Source organism: Phaenicophaeus curvirostris, chromosome 5 (assembly GCF_032191515.1).
Source record: "Phaenicophaeus curvirostris isolate KB17595 chromosome 5, BPBGC_Pcur_1.0, whole genome shotgun sequence".
NCBI lineage: Eukaryota > Metazoa > Chordata > Aves > Cuculiformes > Cuculidae > Phaenicophaeus > Phaenicophaeus curvirostris.
Genome location: NC_091396.1, coordinates 62,914,819 through 62,933,814, shown reverse-complemented (window position 1 = coordinate 62,933,814; position 18,996 = coordinate 62,914,819). Strand labels below are relative to the sequence as shown.

At 40.8% G+C, this 18,996-nt stretch overlaps 1 protein-coding gene across 2 annotated transcripts in view; it reads right to left on the bottom strand.

The window, feature by feature from the left end:
* Positions 1 to 18,996, bottom strand: part of SLC38A6 (solute carrier family 38 member 6) — a 45,531-nt gene that overhangs the window by 21,553 nt on the left and 4,982 nt on the right. For both annotated transcript variants that reach the window (XM_069856875.1, XM_069856876.1), the window contains exons 4-6: positions 17,580 to 17,632; positions 14,618 to 14,657; positions 1,720 to 1,798 (exon numbers count right to left, since the gene is read on the bottom strand). In XM_069856875.1, the coding sequence (XP_069712976.1) occupies positions 1,720 to 1,798; positions 14,618 to 14,657; positions 17,580 to 17,632 (172 nt within the window). The remainder of the gene's footprint in view (positions 1 to 1,719; positions 1,799 to 14,617; positions 14,658 to 17,579; positions 17,633 to 18,996) is intronic.

Below are 18,996 nucleotides of genomic sequence, written 5' to 3'. Positions count from 1 at the left end.
GACTAATGGTTGATGAACTTGATGATCTTGCAGGTCTTTTCCAACTTTAACAATTCTATAAGACTCAGGCTGACAATGAGCTTACCACTCCAGCTGTGGTGAGTGCTCCTGTGCACAATTTCAGCTCTTTCTAAATGCAAAACTTCAACCCCATCTCAAACCATCATTTCAACTGAGGAGGAAGCATGGATGGTGGCAGCACTGACAGCCCACTGAGAACTACCACGGCCTAGAGGAATTGGAATGACCAGTTCAATTGCTGTAACCTGTCTACATGTCCAGCAGCATTCACATCTGGAAGATCCATGCTAGGACCGTGACAGATAGTTAAAGCTGGTGGGAGTGTTACCAAATAGGCAGCTTAATAAAGAAGTTGTTTCTGCCGCTGTTTTTAGACAGAAGAGGCCTTTGAGCAGAATAAACACGCATACAGAACCTCCAGATTCTAACTACTATGAGTTTTCATAAGTTGTTTGTTTAAAACTGTTATCTTTGCAGGGAAAAGTAATTTTGCAGTAACAGAGCTGACATAGAGAGAGCAGTAAGTGAGGTTAGATGCTAAATCTGGGGGTAGGCAGACTGGAACACACACGCAGCAGATACATCATGCGTGAAAAGTGGAGATAAAAGTTTGATCTTGAAGGAGAAGGTAATAGCACCCAACTGAAAAGCTGATGACTACCACAGCTGGAAGAGATACATCAGCAGTCTAAAAATTACATAGACACACAAAAACATAACAGTTTGAACAAAAAAAAAAGTTCCTTATTACAAACATGTCATTGCACGGGCCAGGAGGGGAGACAGAAAGCAAGATTACCAACCACACTTCATTTCTCAAAATGCTTATTCTAAAATGGAAAAGTTATAAATGACAAAATATCAAATGAACTAAAGTACTTTTTAAAAAAACTGGTTTCAAACTTTAAATTCACCCACAACGTTTGGGAATAACACAAGCATCACACAGCCTGGAGACAATTTCACCACGTTTGAAAGCAGAGCTCAAGACATCAGAAAATAGGAGTTTAGAAAACCAGCCGTAATCCAATCTAAGATACACTGTTGTGAATGATAGCAGCACTGGAACAGCTCGAACAGGGTATTTCTATGTTGAAGCTACAATGTTTGTCTTAGCACAGGCACAGACTTTTTGAGATGCTTTAACAGAAATCTGAGGGACACACTCCTTACTCACAGCTTTATAACTCAGCCATGAAGAATGACTTCTTTACGGGGAGACACGTTAAGGAATTACAGAGTCTGGAAATCTGGCATTTTTCCCAAGACTAACACAATTACTGGAGCAAGACAACAAAATATTTAAATTTAAATGTCTGCCGGTTCTTGTACTGTGGTTTTGAAATATTTGAACTGATAACATGACAGCAGTTTAAATGTTTGTCCTCCTCCCCCTCCTGCCCCCTCCCACTTCCCTTTTAAATTTTTACAGAAGGGATATTTCTGTAGATGGAGTTTTGCCACTGACTTAAGTTGTTTGATGGGAAATGGCTATGAGGAACGAATCAGGCTCTATGTGTGTGTGCGCTGCAGAAGGCTTGCACGTGCCAAATACATTTCATATTCCAAGAACCCCTGTAAATAGCTGACTTTTTTAGCATGTGTGATCAGAGGAATGCATCAGTATCCACCTTCAGCAGTCCTGAACCACTTTCTTCTTCAAGACAAATACAGAACATTTGAAGCATTTTTCCTTACCCACTCCCGTCTCCAGTCAGGAACCCCGCAACAGCACCAGGAAGTTCAGATTTAACAATTAAAAGGTAAGATGACATAGCTGCAAACAGAAGCAGAATAGATTTAGTAGAGGAATACCAGCAGATGTGGTTGTAACAACTAGTGTGGCTTCACGCAAGCAGATATGATTGGAATATCTCAGCTACATATTAGACACCATGGCACCAGAATCAGAACTTATTCTCTCATGTGCTCCCTTTAAAAATAGCTACAAATAACCAAGTATTGTACTGATGTCAGCTAATGCCTCCAAAGAGACTGTTATAATGTGAATCTTGAAACAAGGAAAACATCATATAAAGGGTTAGAAGGCCAAGCAATATAAAATACAGGCCTGACCTTTTACCTGGGAATACAGACCTAGAGGCCAGACTACAAGGCTGCAGCACTTCTCCTTCCTCTTTGCATTTTAAAAGACATTGTTAATGACAAGATTAAATAATAAGATTTGTTTCTATCTATACTATAGGGTTTTTTTAAAAGACTCGGTTTTTTGTTGCTCGATTGCTGCTGTACCAAATAAATATATCACAAATTTTGAAACAAGAACAGGACTTGAAAGGTTCTTTATGTACTGGACAGTTTGGTCATTGGAGGTAAGAGGTTTATCAGTGACAGATCTTCTCATGCTAAACTCACCACCAAGATCACAACAAAAACAACACAAAGTACAAAACTATACGGGAACTGTGAACCAGAAGAGAAATTGCTAGCTACTCTTACAGAAGCATTGACTAGAAATTAAGCATTTATAATTCTATTCAGAAGAAGGCCAGGATGCATTTGCATAAATCCAAAAGCTCCTTCACTGTATCACTTTTCTCCTTTACTATGTTAAACAATCAAAGGCATAAATAAGAGGGCCTTTTTAAATTACAACTTACACTAATTTGATACCTTCACATACTGTTCATGCCACCTTTTTCTTTTACAAAGGCAGTAAGTATTTATATCAATCAAAAAAAACTAGCAGAAAATTACTAGAAAAATGAAGCTTTACAACAAATATCAAAGCCTATGTGAAACTAACTTTCATCTTTCAGCAGCAAGTAATTTTAGCAACATGCAGACAAAAGTTTAGTTACATTTAGTTGCAAAACTTCATCTGTTGTATTCAAGTTTTACTGTTCTGTATTTATTAATTCTTTAGAATTTTACCGTGGTTTGTTTACAGAATCACAGAATCCTTTGGTTGAAAAAAAGACTTTTGAGATTATCAAGTAAAACTGCAAATTAATGCTGTACAATTAGAACACAAATTTTTAAAAGGTAAACAAGTAAACTTCCATTTTTTAATAAATTCGTTTTCTTTAAAGGAATGTTCTGAACCTTAAAAACTGTGTGGACTCAGCCACTGCTGTACTATAGTTAATGCTAAACTTTGAAGAGACTCTGGTCTCTATAAAGAAAGCAAATTCTATAAATACAAAGTAACATCTACCTACTGCAAGGTTAAATTAAAATCATTTGGTAGGTCACTAAATAAGGAAATATTCACTTCTTCATAATTAAAAGCTTTGCTTTTTCCAATATTCAAGTATATTTCCCTGTTGACACGTAGCTGCTCATTGCGTCTGGTAACGTATTCATCTGCTGTCCTGATTTTACTCTTATCTGCCCACAACAGAATGTAGATTCAACCACAGCGATCCCTGCAGCATGCATATTTCTACATCACCAGAATTTGTAAGTAAATTAACAGTTTCTCACACTAAGCTACAGGCAGATGCATATTTCAGTCTGAGCAGGAACAGATTTTTTAAAAATTGAGGATGCAGGAAACTCCTCTAAATCATAATTCAACTTTATTTATCCATTAGCCTTCCTTCTTGTATTGCACAACACTTCATACACAAGCAAGTCTCAGAATTTTCATATATTTATGTCCTTCAGAAAGATTTCAGAGTTAGTTCTTTTGCAGTCTCAGATGTAGAAAGCTTCAAATTTATTTCCAGATCAGATTTCCTCCTAATATGCAATCTGTCACTCTTGACTTGCATTCCTATTAGCCTCTGGCTAATCATTTGATCACTTATCCTTTGTTGTGCCCTTACTCTTTGTTTGTAGAAGAGGAGTCCTATTTCACTGAATTCCACTCCTAAGCAGGGAAACCAACCCTGCATCGAGAAACTTGTGCATGCTAAACATTTGTATTGCATCTTTCTTTCTTTCTCTGGGCATATGGAAAACAATCTCACATAGCAGGATTTTTTTCTCCCTAGTTTATATTCTCTGTTTTGTTCCAGAAGATGAAAAAAATAAATAATTTTATTTATATCCTGATACTTAGATAAGACAATGAACCTCACACATAAACCCGAGCAGGACGCTCACGCTAAATATAATTTAAACAGTCAATTCCTGCTTTTGCTTCACTTACAAACATAGTTTTAATTCTCCTCATGAGCAACAGCTTCTTACAGCTTTACTCAGCGTGAAGGAAGTTAGAGACACTAACCACTGCTTAAACACCCTACAAAGCGAGCAAATAACATTATTTGGTTTTTAAAGCTGAAACCAAAACAGCAAAGAGTCTTCAAAAGGGCACAGCAACATGACAAAAATTATCACAAGTAGGAATAAGGTGCATACAGAACGAGAAACAAAAAGTCCTGTGTTCTTTCCTCCAAATAAGACATTTTAGTGAAAACCCCTGACGCCCACCACGACCGAAGCCACGTCAAGTACTATCATAAAAATTAAATGTCAGCTGTCCTTAGCAGCCCTGATGTGTAACGGAAGGAAGAGATTACACAGCCACAAGGCTGAACTGTGACACAAGTGAACACAACAAAAGCATACCTCATGCTTTGATTTATTCCCCTTTTGAAATATTGACTTCCTCTGTTATTCTGAAAATCATACCAATGTTAACTTTTAAAGCATCTTTTATCAGAAACAAAAATTGCAATGAACATACCTTCATCTTTAGAACTCAAACATTCAAAACAACCTGGCAAATGTCAGAAGCAACATTCCCCTTAGAGTTCTCTCCCTCGTGTGCACACAGTATCAGAGAGTAGAACTTAGTGCTTTTGCAACCCAGTCTCATCTCCTAAACTAAAAAAGAATATTAAATTTCCTTTGCATCACCTTGGACGTGAGACATCTACCTGTAGCACCAAATGAGACAGGTTTCCTGCAGAGCAAAGAGTGCACAAAGAGGCACTTTGAGGCTTTAGCGATATGCAGATGCAACAAGTGCTGAACCACCACTACGTGAGCAACCTCCATATAGTTACTTCAAATTGAATTTGCATATATAATATTATTTCAAAATCATTTTCATCCTATACCAAGAGCTACTTGATGGAAAATCAAGCAGGTTTGAGCTTTGCGGTAGGTCTTGTCACAGAAATGCCATAAAACACTATTCAGTAGAAATCAAAATTGTATTACTACTTTATTATTCAACAGGCTTACCGCTGTCTTGACAACAGCAAGAAATTACATTCTTAAAATAGGCAGCAGTTTACCACGCGCTGAAAACTTAGTGTTACCTCCTTGACAGGAAAAAAAGATGTTTGCAAAATATAAAATAGGGTGCTTGCTTTAACCTTTCATTATTATAACCTGTAGTGCCACCATGAGATATGACACTCTACAAATACACACCATGCATACATTATTCAGAATGTCCTTGCTGTGCTACAATATCGTTTAACACTGTGCATATGTGCCCCTACCTGAAAAAACATGAGGTGCTGGAGAAACGGGAAGCCAAGGTTATGGTTTTTTTTAAATAGTCACCTAAAATACTTTTCTGAGGTAGCCCAGTCTTAAAATCAAATATGCAAGTGGCTTTTTGGTTACTAGAAAAGGAAGTGTAACTTTTCCTTATTATCCTACCCAAAAAAGATCAAGTGCTTAAGTTCACAGCAATGAAGTGAGAGAATACGTAGATTAAACTTACATGTAAACATATAACTTATTCCTTCCTTAGAAAATGGCTAGTGATAAATCCCTTCAAATAATTTAATTGAAGGGACTGAATCTAACTCTTCTGCTTAGTTTTTCCTAGTCTACTGCTGTAGCTGATCATATTAGAGCACTATAAAGATGTCTTACGTTATTAAGCACTGGGCAAAAACCAAGTTGCCCTCCAACCCTCACACAGGAGAAGACAGGGCTGGGGAAAAAACAGACTGTGTCAACACAGCCACACTGGCTCTTCAACTCCTACGTAAAGAAAGAGGGGTGCTGATCTGGGAGTCAGGACAAGTCCAGGAGAATGACAAATAAGACAGAGATTCCTCACAAACATCTATCGAAAATTACGATACATAAAATGCTCATAACTCTCATCCTCTAAAGAGTTCCGTTCCCTATTTTTCCCACAATACTGTAAAGATGAGAAGCTAAAAGATAGTAACAGCAGAATAAATGCTATCGGTTGCTGCACACTCCAGTCTAACCGAGCTGTATCTTTCACGGCAACTGCATGTGAGAAACCCCTTTGGACTCGTGTCTCCTGTTGCTGGCATGGAGGCTGCTTAAAATTGAATCTGTCCTAATCCAAACAATGTGACAAAGTTAAAAAGGAAAGCAGGGAAGAATTTCAAGAAAGAAAGTGAAATTCTGCACAAGCTCATGTTCTTCTTGTCAAAAAATTAGAATGGAAAAGCAAGATAGGAAGGACTTCAGTACCGCACACACATTGTGGAAACATGAGGAACAATGCATGGACACCACTGAAAACCATCAGCTATTTTAGCCCTCGCATCATACGGCCTCAAGAGCACGCTCTTTTGTTTTCATTTTGTAATGATTCCCACATACATTCCATTTTAAGAAGTCTCCCAATTACTTGATGTATTGTTTTTAATATTTCCTCTTAATGGAAGCTCAAAAACTGAAAAAAAGTATGTTGGAATCAATTATTTGTTTCTAAATACAGATGTAGACTGGTGTGTGTGAAAGGAGATGTAATGCTTGTTCATATGGAGAAGTTCTGAGAACAGAAATAGGTTGTCAACCTTTTCACGTTATGGCCACTCATCTTGATGAATTTCCACTCCCCTGCTTCCTCTTCCTTCTAAATTTAGCTTTTATCTGAAGTACTCTGGAACTTATGTATGGCAAACCTAAACAAAAAAACCTCCTTCTTATTCCACAGGGAAGATGAGGGCAGCAGATTTATTTTGGAAAACGTCATTAGTTTAATTGTTTTTATACTGTTACGCTAATGAAGCTGAAATGTTTTCTACATAGCTCATCACAGATCCCATTCTGAAGTGTAGCTGCAGGCTGGGATTTCGGTTGAATCTTTTTTTATTCAAAGCAGGCAAAATATCCTTTACAGTATCAAACTTTCCAACAGCCATCTACTGCAATGTAAAAATACAAGAGCATGGGTAATCAATTGTTCAATCAGTACAGAAGCTGACAAACCTGCCCTTAATTAAGGCAGCTCTGCACTGGAAGTCCTCACCTTGAATCAGGAAGGATAATTAGGCTCTTAGGTCAAAAGCAAATGGCACTATGAAAACAAACATTCAAGTTTGTTTGAAAACAGAATCAGATTTTCGCTACTTAAAGGAAGCTCAGTAATTTCTCAAGGTATTAACAATGCAGGTCTCAGCACGAAACACACTCTGTTTTATTCTTCAATGAAGATAATAAAAAAAAATGGTGCAAATCAATGTTTGTAGAGTAGTGTAAACTGATTACAGAAAGAATGATATTCCCATCCATCTCTGTATTCTAAAAACATATTTCATAGACTCACAGAATGGTCTGGGTCAGAAGGGACCTTAAAGCCATCCAGTTCCAACCCCCTGCCATGGGCAAAGACACCTCCCGCTGGTTGTTCAAAGCCTCATCCAACCTGGCCTTGAACAGCTCCAGGGATGGGGCAGCCACAACTTCTCTGGGCAACCTGTACCAGTGCCTCACCACTCTCATGGCGAAGAATTCCTTCTAATGTCTCATCTAAATCCCCCTTCCTTCTGCTGAAAACCATTCCTCTTCATCCTATCCCTGCACTCTCCGATCAAGAGCCCCTCCCCAGCTTTCCTGTAGCCCCTTTCAGTCCTGGAAGGCTGCTGTACGGTCTCCCTGCGGCTTTCTCTTCTCCGGACTGAGCATAGAACCATAGAATAACCAGGTTGGAAGAGACCCACCGGATCATTGAGTCCAACCATTCCTATCAAACACTAAACCATGCCCCTTAGCACCTCGTCCACCCGTGCCTTAAACACCTCCAGGGAAGGTGACTCAACCACCTCTCCGGGCAGCCTCTGTCAGTGCCCAATGACCCTTTCTGTGAAGAATTTTTTCCTAATGTCCAGCCTAAATCTCCCCTGGCGGAGCTTGAAGCCATTCCCTCTTGTCCTGTCCCCTGTCACTTGGGAGAAGAGGCCAGCACCCTCCTCTCCACAACCTCCTTTCAGGTAGTTGTAGAGAGCAATGAGGTCTCCCCTCAGCCTCCTCTTCTCCAGGCTAAACAACCCCAGCTCTCTCAGCCGCTCCTCGTAAGACTTGTTCTCCAGCAACCCCAACTCTCTCAGCCTGTCCTTGTACAGGAGATGCTCCAGCCCTCAGATCATCTCCGTGGCCTCCTCTGGCCTCACTCTAACAGATCCATGTCCTTCCTTGCTGAGGTCTCCAGAGCTGAACACACGTCTCCAGGTGGGGTCTCATGAGAGCCAAGCAGAGGGGGAGAATCATCCCTCTTGACCAGCTAGTCATACTTCTTTTGGCTTGCCCCATTTAAACTTGAAAGAAATCCTGTAAATACTTTTAAAAAATAAATTTCAGAATGGACTAACGCAGAGGGAGGAGGGGAGCTGACGGGCCGAGAGATTCGGGGTTGTTCAGCCTGAAGAGAAGGCTTCGGGAAGACCTTATAGTGACCTACCAGTACCTGATGGGGCTACAAGAAAGCTGGGGAGGGACTGTTTACAGGCACATGGAGCGACAGGACAAGAGGGAACATTTTAAATTGGAGGGCGGAAGATTTAGCCTAGACCTTAGAATAAATTCTTCACGCTGAGGGCGGCGAGGCGCTGGCACAGGTTGCCCAGGGAAGCTGCGGCTGCCGCATCCCTGGAGATGTTCAAGGCCAGAAGGGACGGGGCTTCGAGCAGCCTGACCCGGCGGGAGGTGCCCCTGCCCACGGCGGGGGGGTGGGAGCTGGATGGGCTTTAAGCGCCTCCGCCCCGCGGGGCTGCAGGGGGCGGCGCGGCCGGCAGGGGGCGCGCGGGGGCAGCGTCGCGCAGCGCGGCCACCGGGGGGAGCGGGAAAGCGGCGCCCGGGCACGTGTGGGACACCCCGAGCCGGGGGGCGGGCACTGACCGCACCGTGCAGGGACGGGGATTAAAGGAAGGGACCTTAGAGCACGGCCAGTTCCAGCCCCCCTGCCCTGGGCAGGGACACCTCCCACCAGGCTGCCCGAGGTCTCATCCAACCTGACCCTGAACACCTCCAGGGATGGGGCAGCCACAGCTTCCCTGGGCAACCTGTTCCAGTGCCTCACCGCCCTCACAGTGAAGAAATTCCTCCTTATGTCTAGTCTAAATCTGCCCCTCTCCAGTTTATACACATTGGCCCTTGTCCTATCACTACAAACCTTTGTGAACAGTCCCTCCCCAGCTTTCCTGCAGCCCCTTCAGGCACTGGAAGGTCGCTATAAGGTCTCCTCAGAGCCTTCTCCAGGCGGAAAAACCCCAGCTCATTCAACCTGTCCTTGTGCAGAAGGTGCTCCAGCCCTCAGATCATCCTTGTAGCCTCCTCTGGACCTGTTCCAACAGTTCCATCTCCTTCTTACATTGAGGATTCCAGAACTGGACACAGCACTGCAGATGAGGTCTCACAAGAGAGGAATAGAGGAGCAGAATCCCCTTCCTCGCCCTGCCGGCCACGCTGCTTTGGATGCAGCCCAGGACACAATTGGCCTCCTGGGCTGTGAGCGCACGTTGCCAGCTCATGTTGAGCTTCTCATCAATCAGCACCCCCAAGTCCTTCTCCAGCTCTCTGGAAGACTGGTTCTGAAAAGCAACAACAAGGATCACTCGGGCAGAAGCCAAGACTGTCTGGTTACTCATACTGACCCCCAGAAGAAAACTCCCCTGTGCATCGCATCCGAAGGATCTGGGAAAAACGAAGCCTGCTGGAAGAGCCCCTTGTGCAACACGGCTGTGCTGCAGGGTCTGCCGCTGCGCTGAACCCTGCTGCTGGCGAATTCTAAACCCTTAAACTTGTATCCTCAGCAGTTCCCACTTGTGTTCCCCGTGTATCCAGGCTACCAGCCCCTCCAGGCTGGCCGCATCTCCCTGCAGCCGTGACCTCCAGCTGATAGCAGCCTGCAGCCCAGAGAAGCGCGCTGTAAAACTTCCCCTCGCGCTTCCTGCTAGACCTCAACGCTGAGGATTTGTTGGTGTTGGCTGCAGACCGAGAGCTGCTCTTGTGCAATGCTTTATTGTGTTTGTCTCCGTTTTTCCACCAGCCTTGCTAAAATAATTCCTTCTCTAACTCCATTATATATGTTCTGAGATTCCCACCAGTTTTCTTTTGGACACATGGCTGTGGACTGTCCTCCTTTTCAGTCACAACTGCAGAGGGGATAATTCCAGAAGGAGATACTCCTGTTTTCCTCCCCTCCTTCGGAAAGGATCTAGGAAGCTCGCAGGACTTCCCTGGCAGAAGAAGGGGAAGGGCTGTGTGACGCTGAGCCACAGTGTTGCCCCCCTGCGCCTCATCCATCACTTCCTAGAAGCACGAAGCTATTAAAACAATAGTGGGAATTGCGTCAAACTCCAGTCGCTCCTGGGAAGGATTGCATAAAAAGCCAGCAGAACCATGTAGCTTAGCATTCTCCAGAGCAGCCTCCCTCACTCCTTCTACACCTCCAGGCACACAGCTTCCCCAAGCACCCATGCTGCTTCTGGAGAGCACGTAGCAAAATCTGAAATCCTTCAAGATTTAACCCTGCCTGGCAGGCAAGAGAGAGAGATTGGGAAAATTGCTCCACTTAGAGACTCTGTGTGAAAGGAAAGAGAGGGAGGAATGGATGGACAAAGTAACAGCCTGGTAACATAGAGGAGGGCCACAAAAGGATATGGAACTGTTGGAATCGATCCAGATGAGGGCTATGAATATGATCCGAGGGCTGGAGCACCTCCCACGTGAAGACAGGCTGAGAGAGTTGGGTTTGTTCATCCTGGAGGAGCGAAGGCTCCGGGGAGACAGTGGAGCAGCCTTCCAGTACTTAAAGGGGCTACAGGCAAGATGGGGAAGGGCTCGGCTCGTTATTGGGGAGTGCAGGGACAGGATGAGGAGGAATGGCTGTAAGATGAAAGAGGGGAGATTTAGATTAGATATTCAGAAGAAATGTCTTCCTGTGAGGGTGGTGAGGCACTGGCACAGGTTGCCCAGGGAAGTTGTGGCTGCCCCATCCCTGGAGGTGTTCAAGGACAGGCTGGATGAGGCTCTGAGCAACCTGATCCAGTGCGAGGTGTCCCTGCCCATGGAACTGGATGGGCTTTAGGGTCCCTTCTGACCCAAATCCTTTTACGATTCTGTAAATCTGAAAGTTGCCTTTTTAATGCCCAGTGTGTCCGTGGGGTTGCGGACTAAGTAGCTCTTTCAAGAAGGAGGCAGTTCCTGTGTAACCCATCTCTAGTTAATGTAGATTAACAGGCTGCTGGATTGGGTCAAAATTCTGACAAAGAGAATAATATGAAAATAAGCAGCTCTGGCCATCCCACCAAGTCCTTTGGTTTCACTTTGTTAACAAATACCTACATTGCAAGATTAAGCACACATCCATACAAGGAAAGCTAAGCAAATGTCCTCCAAATTCAATCACTCTATGCTAAGAATTCATATATGCTCCACAAAGTGTGTAAGTGATTGTGTTTAAGATGACCTTAATTTGCATTTGGATATTGCAAAGTTAACGCATTATCCTGATGCATCTTTAGTTAATCCTTGGTATTCAAATGGATTTTGGTATTTGATTTATGTTCTTTGGATTAACATAACGCAAAGTGTTCCAGAAGATGATTACAAGTCTGCAGGAAAGCTGAGCACTCATGTTAGAGATACATGTTAAAATTCCAACCAATGTTTTTGAAATTTTTTTTTAACTTCTTAAATTCCAAACTTGACCAAACAGCACTTTCCTGTAGCTGTATAAAAATCTTTCTTTTTTGGAAAGAGTATCCTGCTAGTAGAAGAATCCAATCCCCTATGTGCACAAATCTGTAAGGGTATACAATTATGATGTCAAATTCTGGACCACAAGCTTCCCTTTTAAAAAAGTGAAGATGACAAATTGGAAAGCCTAACTCTATTAAGATGATTACTAAAAAGCTCTCTCCGCCACAAATCAATGTAAATCACTTCTGCTCCTAAATTATTTTTAGAAGTGATCAGAACAAACTTTACAAAAGCCCAGACCGGATGCAGACAGTGACAATAACCCTAGTAAAGTTGCTTACGTTAATCACAAACCATCATTCATTATCTCTCTCCAATCACATCTGAAACAGGATATGGAGTGATGCAATGTATCCAGATCTTACAATGGCAGAGGGGACAAAAAACTATTTTATTTTTAGCCTTACTCTGAAATTAAAGATGTTGATAGAGTCTGGGTGCCTGCCTGACATGTACAGTGTTGCTGGGTCCTTCAAACAGACAGGAAAACAAAGAGCAGAACAACTACCAAAGCGCACTAAGAGCAGAGCTCAAGTTTTACACTTAATTCCAGGATGGCTCCCATTCAGGACAAACTACGCCCCACAGTTTCACCATTGCCATCTAAAATCTGCAGAAGTACTGGACAGACAAGAAAAAAATCCTTTCTTTCTATGCATTCCATCAAGAGTCAAGGCTCTGTGAGAGATGAAGAGAACTCTTCGTTCCACCTTTTTGTATTTTTAGGAGCCTGTTGGTGTGCAGTATAGTCATCTCCAAAGACAATTCCCGACACAGTGCTGCTCTGCTGACTTGGACTGCAGCATCAGAGAACTCTGCCAGAGGCAGCTGTTAAAGAGAGAAATAACACATCTGGGAGTTTTGGTCCCAACCAGAAATCTAAGTACTAAACAGAAGCTGTGCTGGCTCCTTGCAATGACAGCACAATGCATCTTCTGTATGGGAGAAGGTGCCAAGGAGGCCCAACTCACAACCCATGTTTCCACAGAACACCATTCCTCACAGACAGGGTTATTTAGGCACTGCTAACTGATTCAGAGAAGGACAACCAGCTTTCTCTTTTCAGTGCATTTGAAACTAAGTGATCTTTGCAAGCAAAAGTACTGGATGTACAGACCATCTCAAGGAAAGATACTGCCCCAGGAACCAGAAGGACCAGAACAGAGTTTTGAAAGCTTCCATCAAAATGAGGTCACTAAAAATATTCAAAAGAAGGTTTCAACTTTCAACCCCCTACTTTTTAACTAGTCAAATGGAAAAGAACTGGTTGGCAAACCAAGCCCAATTCATTTGCAGAGAAGGCCACTGCAGAAGACAAAATAAGTAGCTTGATAATATCCAGCACACACACTAGTTTGGGGCTCCTAAGTTACTGAGCTGAGTTTTATTAAAAATGACACAGAGAAGGTTATGAACTGCTATGAGGAAGAAATGAGAGTCATATTTCCTTTGACCACACAATCCCAGAGTCTCTAGAACCTGCACTGCGTATCCCTCCTTCTCCACTACTGTTTATTTAAAGGTCCACTCAAATGGGAAAGGAAATTAAAAGTTTTTTTCATTGCTACAGAACCCTCCAAAACCTCTATGAATAAATAATCTTTAATCTTGGAATTAATACGTTCACTCCTGCCTGAAATTAATGCTTGGGGTTTTATAGCCATTTCAGTTAGGTAGTTATTATTATTGGAGCTTTTTGTATAAGAAAAGATCCCAGTTTTAACATAAAAGTAGTTATTTGGTCCAGTTCTAGGTCTCGACATAATGACAAAACCCAGCAACCACTGAATTCTCTGGATTCAACAGGTAATCCTGAAGGAAAGAACAGCAGAGCTGGGGTGCTGTTTCCTTTTATCAATGTATATGAACATGTGTATCTTCTTGGGGGTTGGGAACTGAGGAGAGGGAGCTTTTACATAATTCCTTCGTCTCAAAGAAAGTATCCATTTACAGCCAAAAACCCTTAACATTGTTCTATTAAACACTGCCTACTTTCAGAAAATTGATTTCTAAGGACACTACTGCTTAGTAACTGTTGAATATATGAACATACCCAAGTGAAGAATTTACACCCTTAGGTGATTGTTTTAATGCAAAGACAGCCAGTGTTACTTTATTACATCACGCACCAAGGAAGACAAAATGAGAAAATATAACTGGACAGCCCAGCGTATGACAACAGATTATCAGCGCACATGATGAAATTAAGAAAACTAAACATCCCTTGCCCCAAAAAACAAGGTATTGAGCTAACAAAAAAAATCTGCTACCATAAATAAGGAACATATGAAATTTGTTACACAAATCACTAAAGTGCATAAGCAAATTCCAACAGCAAAAACCAGAACACATGATATGATAAAATGTAGCTACCACGTGCAAGTGTACAGAACAGCAGAGAGGAGATTACCCTCCCTCAGCCCCTTCCAAGAGCAATGCAGCTACAACGAACGTGTTCCAGGTCCTGTGATGCAGCACCAGGCACACAATCCAATATTCCTAATCCCCCATCTACCCCACAACTACAGCACTCCCCACTTAGCATGATCACATAAATGTTTTCTTTACTTTTCCTGTCCTTTTAACCAGTCTCTTAAGAACATTTTGATTTAATCATTGCCTTTGGTGTCTGTGGAGCTTTTTAGACTGTAGAAGTTACACTCCACTCAGTTAATTTTGAGCATATGAAGTTTCTTACCTCCAATGTTCTGGATAATTATTGTAGATGCAACAAGAACCTATAAAAAAAAATTGATTTCTTTAAGAAAAGGTAAAGATAACTAAAATCGTATGTCTATAGCAGTCATAAAACACACGTGTTATCTTAGACGAGATGTAGAAGCTGTAACAAGTACTGAAAGGAAGGGCATCTTCTTTTTAGTGAAGAATTTAATGCATGAAAGACAACGCAATCTAAAATGAATATATAAGAAAAAAAATCTCCCTGAAAAAAAAATCACATTTTCATTCTGAGATGACAAAACATGATATATTATAGAGTGAACTCTCTTCTGCCTAAGAGGATGTTTTTAAATGACCAGAAACATATAAGTGCATTCTAACTGACATCAGGTGAACTGAAAACAATCATTCACCTCTGAAAAGACAATCAGAGAGCAGAGATTTGTACAAGCTACTTCCTCACTCCAAAAAACTAAATATTTTATCTGTCATAATGTCATTATCCTTTGGAACCTGTAAAATAGGCACTTTTTTTAGCATTTGTGATTATTCATACAAGGCTGATATGGAAGCAGAAACAATCACAGGCCATTAAAACATTTGTCTGAATCCAAACAATTTACTTTCAACTGAAAAAACCTGAAAAGTGTCTAAAGTTTTCCCAGTCCTTTCTTTGCAGTTCAGTTCTAAAACAGCACAGTCGCCTAGAATATTGCTGGTTTTCTTTTTACCCAGTGCTCTTCTTGATGTAGCGAATTTGTACTTTTGAATAACATCTGAAAGCAGAGTTGCCTTTTTTTTTAAGTATCACCTAAAAAACATATCAGATTTTTAAACAAATTCAAAGCCAGTTCAAAAGTCAGCAGGGGAAGAAAAAACAATAGGAAAAAAAAAAAAGAAGAAAAAAAAAAAAGAATTTGCCATAGATGGAAATAAGTACTTCACAACTTTGGAAAGGGAGAATCAGCAATCTTCCAACAGCAGGAAACCTCCATTGTCACAAATCTCAGAAAAATATTTTTTGTTAGGAAATCATCATAAGGTTGAATAACTGTTGTGCTTCAAGGGACCAGTCGTTTACTGTCAACCTGAGATGCCTGTCCAAGAGCAGTCCTGCAGAAGCATCAGCAAGTGATTCAGGAAGGGAAGAATAAGCGCTGCTTTAAAGAAAAAGGAAAAAGCCACCTTTGCCCAGCTGAGGTTAGGAGGGTTCAGGGACTGGATTAGAACTCAGAATGGTTGTGGTAAATTGGAAAAGCCTAAAAATCAACAAGATTTAATTAAAAGTAACGCATTCAGGAAGCAGACCTCAAACATATGACTTAGAGTTACTAGATTGCAGAGAAAACAGTTCAAGATAACACATACAGTAGCATGAAGCACCCACAGAAACAGCAAGTCTTGTTTTGGGACGTAGTACCAGCCATGTTCTACCCAAAATACAGTAATAATAATGTGTCTTGTCCCTGTCAAGTTCTCAGCCAGGTTACTGTGTTCCCTTTTGCACTCAAGTTTTAAGGAAGGTGTATAAATATCAAAGGTACTTCAAGAGAGACAGTTAAGTGTTCCAGAAAATGCTGGTTCATCAGGAAAGCTAGGTGAACTTTAGTTAATTATTTAATCAAAACAACAGCTTCACAACTCAGAAATAGTCCAGTGCTTTCCAAGCACACTGAAAATAAAATACCAGATTATTTCCAGCACAAGTTGTTTAGTCTGAAAACTATGAAAAAGGGAAATTAGGGAAAACTACTGATGTTGGCTACATAGTTAAGCTGTGAAAACTCCTTTATTTAAGCTTTTAAATAACAGATTAGACAAACATTCACCACGAATAGTTTACGTACGTTTAGCCCTGCTTCAGAGCACAGGCAGACTAAATCACATTTTAATATCTCCTTAAGTTTCTATGACTTCTGCCCCTAATGGCTTGTGGTTAACATGTACAGAACAGCTCCTATAAAAACTAATTTTCATGCCTTGCTAATATCAAGGTTTATTATCTCTTGAGGTTGACTACATCTTAACCTTGATCGATAAATATTGACCCTCACAGACTATACTCAGATCTGCTTATTAACGCTAATGGAAGTCTTACGAACACCTAATAGCTCAGATTTAATTCTCAATTACATCAAAACCCAAGAAATTGGACTCTGTTCTGTTAAGCAGAACTAATTTTAAAAAATAGTTTACCTTGTTTCAGTAAACCATTAAAATTGCACTTGTGTGGTGAAATCTGCATTTAACCGAAACACAGAGCACAAAGTCAGAACATTAAAAGCGCATTATTCACTAGCAGTAATTCCTGTGGATCCAGTATTACTGGACAGCATCGTCTATCAGGAAAAACAGAGTTAGTACACACTACTAAAAAGGCACGGCTTACACGTTGATCACACTTGCACCACAAATGGTTAGTTTCCTAATGTTTTGTTAGGTTTTTGGGGGTTGTTTTTAATCATGAGGTAAAATAACAAGTGAGAAACATTAATCTGAAGAGTGTTTTTAAACAGAGGAAAAAAATTAACATGCATTAAATGTACTCTTATGAGTTCCTATGGTGGAAACTACATGGAAGGTAAACGCTTATCTTGGTCCCTATTAAATGCTAGAACACCAAGAGTAAATCTGTCTCTTAACAGTTTACAACAGAGGCAGGATAGGACTGTAACAAACCTGTGCCAGTAAGCAAGTATTTTTACATACAACTAAAAAATGAACCCACTAGCAAGAAAGCAGCACAGAATGTGGCATTTAAGGAATGTCTATTTTACAGTTAAATAAAGTTTGGGCTTCCACAGACCAGACACACTAACTGAAATGCAGCAAAAAGCTTCAGTACATAATGGATTTTTCAGTATACAGGCACATTAGTAACTACACTACACATTTCATTTGCATTTCTTTACTATGAAAAGAACAGTTGTATATCAGAAGCATGAGGGAATATACACAGGTAAAAATAAAACACTCACCTTTCCAGTCGATCCAAACGCAAACAGGCCAAGGTCTTCATAAGAAGTGACAGCTGTCAGTAAGGAAAAAACAGCTGAAATATTTCTAACTTCAAAATCACTTAAAAGCCTTAGCTTTGTCTTTGTTTACTTTTTAAATTAACGTAATTCAGTAAAAGAATTGAAAGAGTATTTTATAGTATTTTTTGTTTATAAAGTAGCTTCTGTGTACCCTTGTACTCCCGCTACAAAGCACAGCTATACACTCAACCATTCAGAAGGTTTCCAGAAACTCAATTTAATATTAAAAGTAGTAATATTTAAAAATTAGTAATGCTACATTAATGGCAAATTGCCTTCTACCAGAGATTTTTGCAAGTGATACTACAGGTGAAGAACTCTGAAATTAGCCTCAACAATTAAAATATGGGAATGGCTTATCTCTAATTGTTAAAGGGTACACTTTTTTTTTTAAATGAAGACAATAGCAGAGGATCCATTTTCATCTTTCAAATATAAACATCACTATCTTGCCACCTTTCAGAAACTCAACACTATTTATCTTCAAAAGAGATGAAGGTAAACACCTTCCTTATTTGAAATCTATTATTAAAGAAAACAAAACACACCAAAGCAAAACCAAAACAAAGAACCTGCCCTTACCTGCACGACTTACACAATCACATCAAAAACACCCTGTGGTTTCCTGTACGCTTTTGTTGAGTTTTAGCTGAAGCTCGCTCCTAAAGTTGATGGGAACTCAAAGCAATCCCTTCTCAGACAGAAGGAAGCCGTAATAGTCTTTCATGGCTGCTTTTTATTTTGTTTCAAGTAACTCAAGCGTTATCAAAAAGACTAAAGTTTTCTACGGAATACCGCTTGCTTTCTTAATATGTAACAGGGTCCACAATGGGAAATGCCTCAAAATGTAAAATTAATCTCAAAGCCACATATTTTTATTTTATTCTACTTGCTTTCCCTTCCTTGGTTCTGCTCGGTACCCTATCGCTTCTGCTCCTGTCACAGTTTAATTTAGGGCCCAGCCCTGCAACCTGAGCTGCTCGGGACAGATCTTCACACCTGAGTGAAGCCCCAACTGAAGTAAATGAAGCGAGACATGGGAGAGACTGGTGGTTCACAGGGATCAAGACGATGGGAACTGGAGCCTCAGGCTGCCAACTGCCCAACCCCAGGCGGTTTTATTTCACTAAACTTCTCCACACAATCAGATCGAGGCTCCCAGAGAAAATAAGATAAATAAAACAACAACAACAAAAATAATTAAACAAAAATAAACTTCTTTAATTTTCTTGTTTGATTTTCTCAAGGGCAATGTTTCACATTCTGCTCCACTACTGACACCAATATGCTATGACAAAATAATTAAACCACAAAATTGAACGAGTCAGAGTCAGCCCTCAGCATAAACCTAGACTAA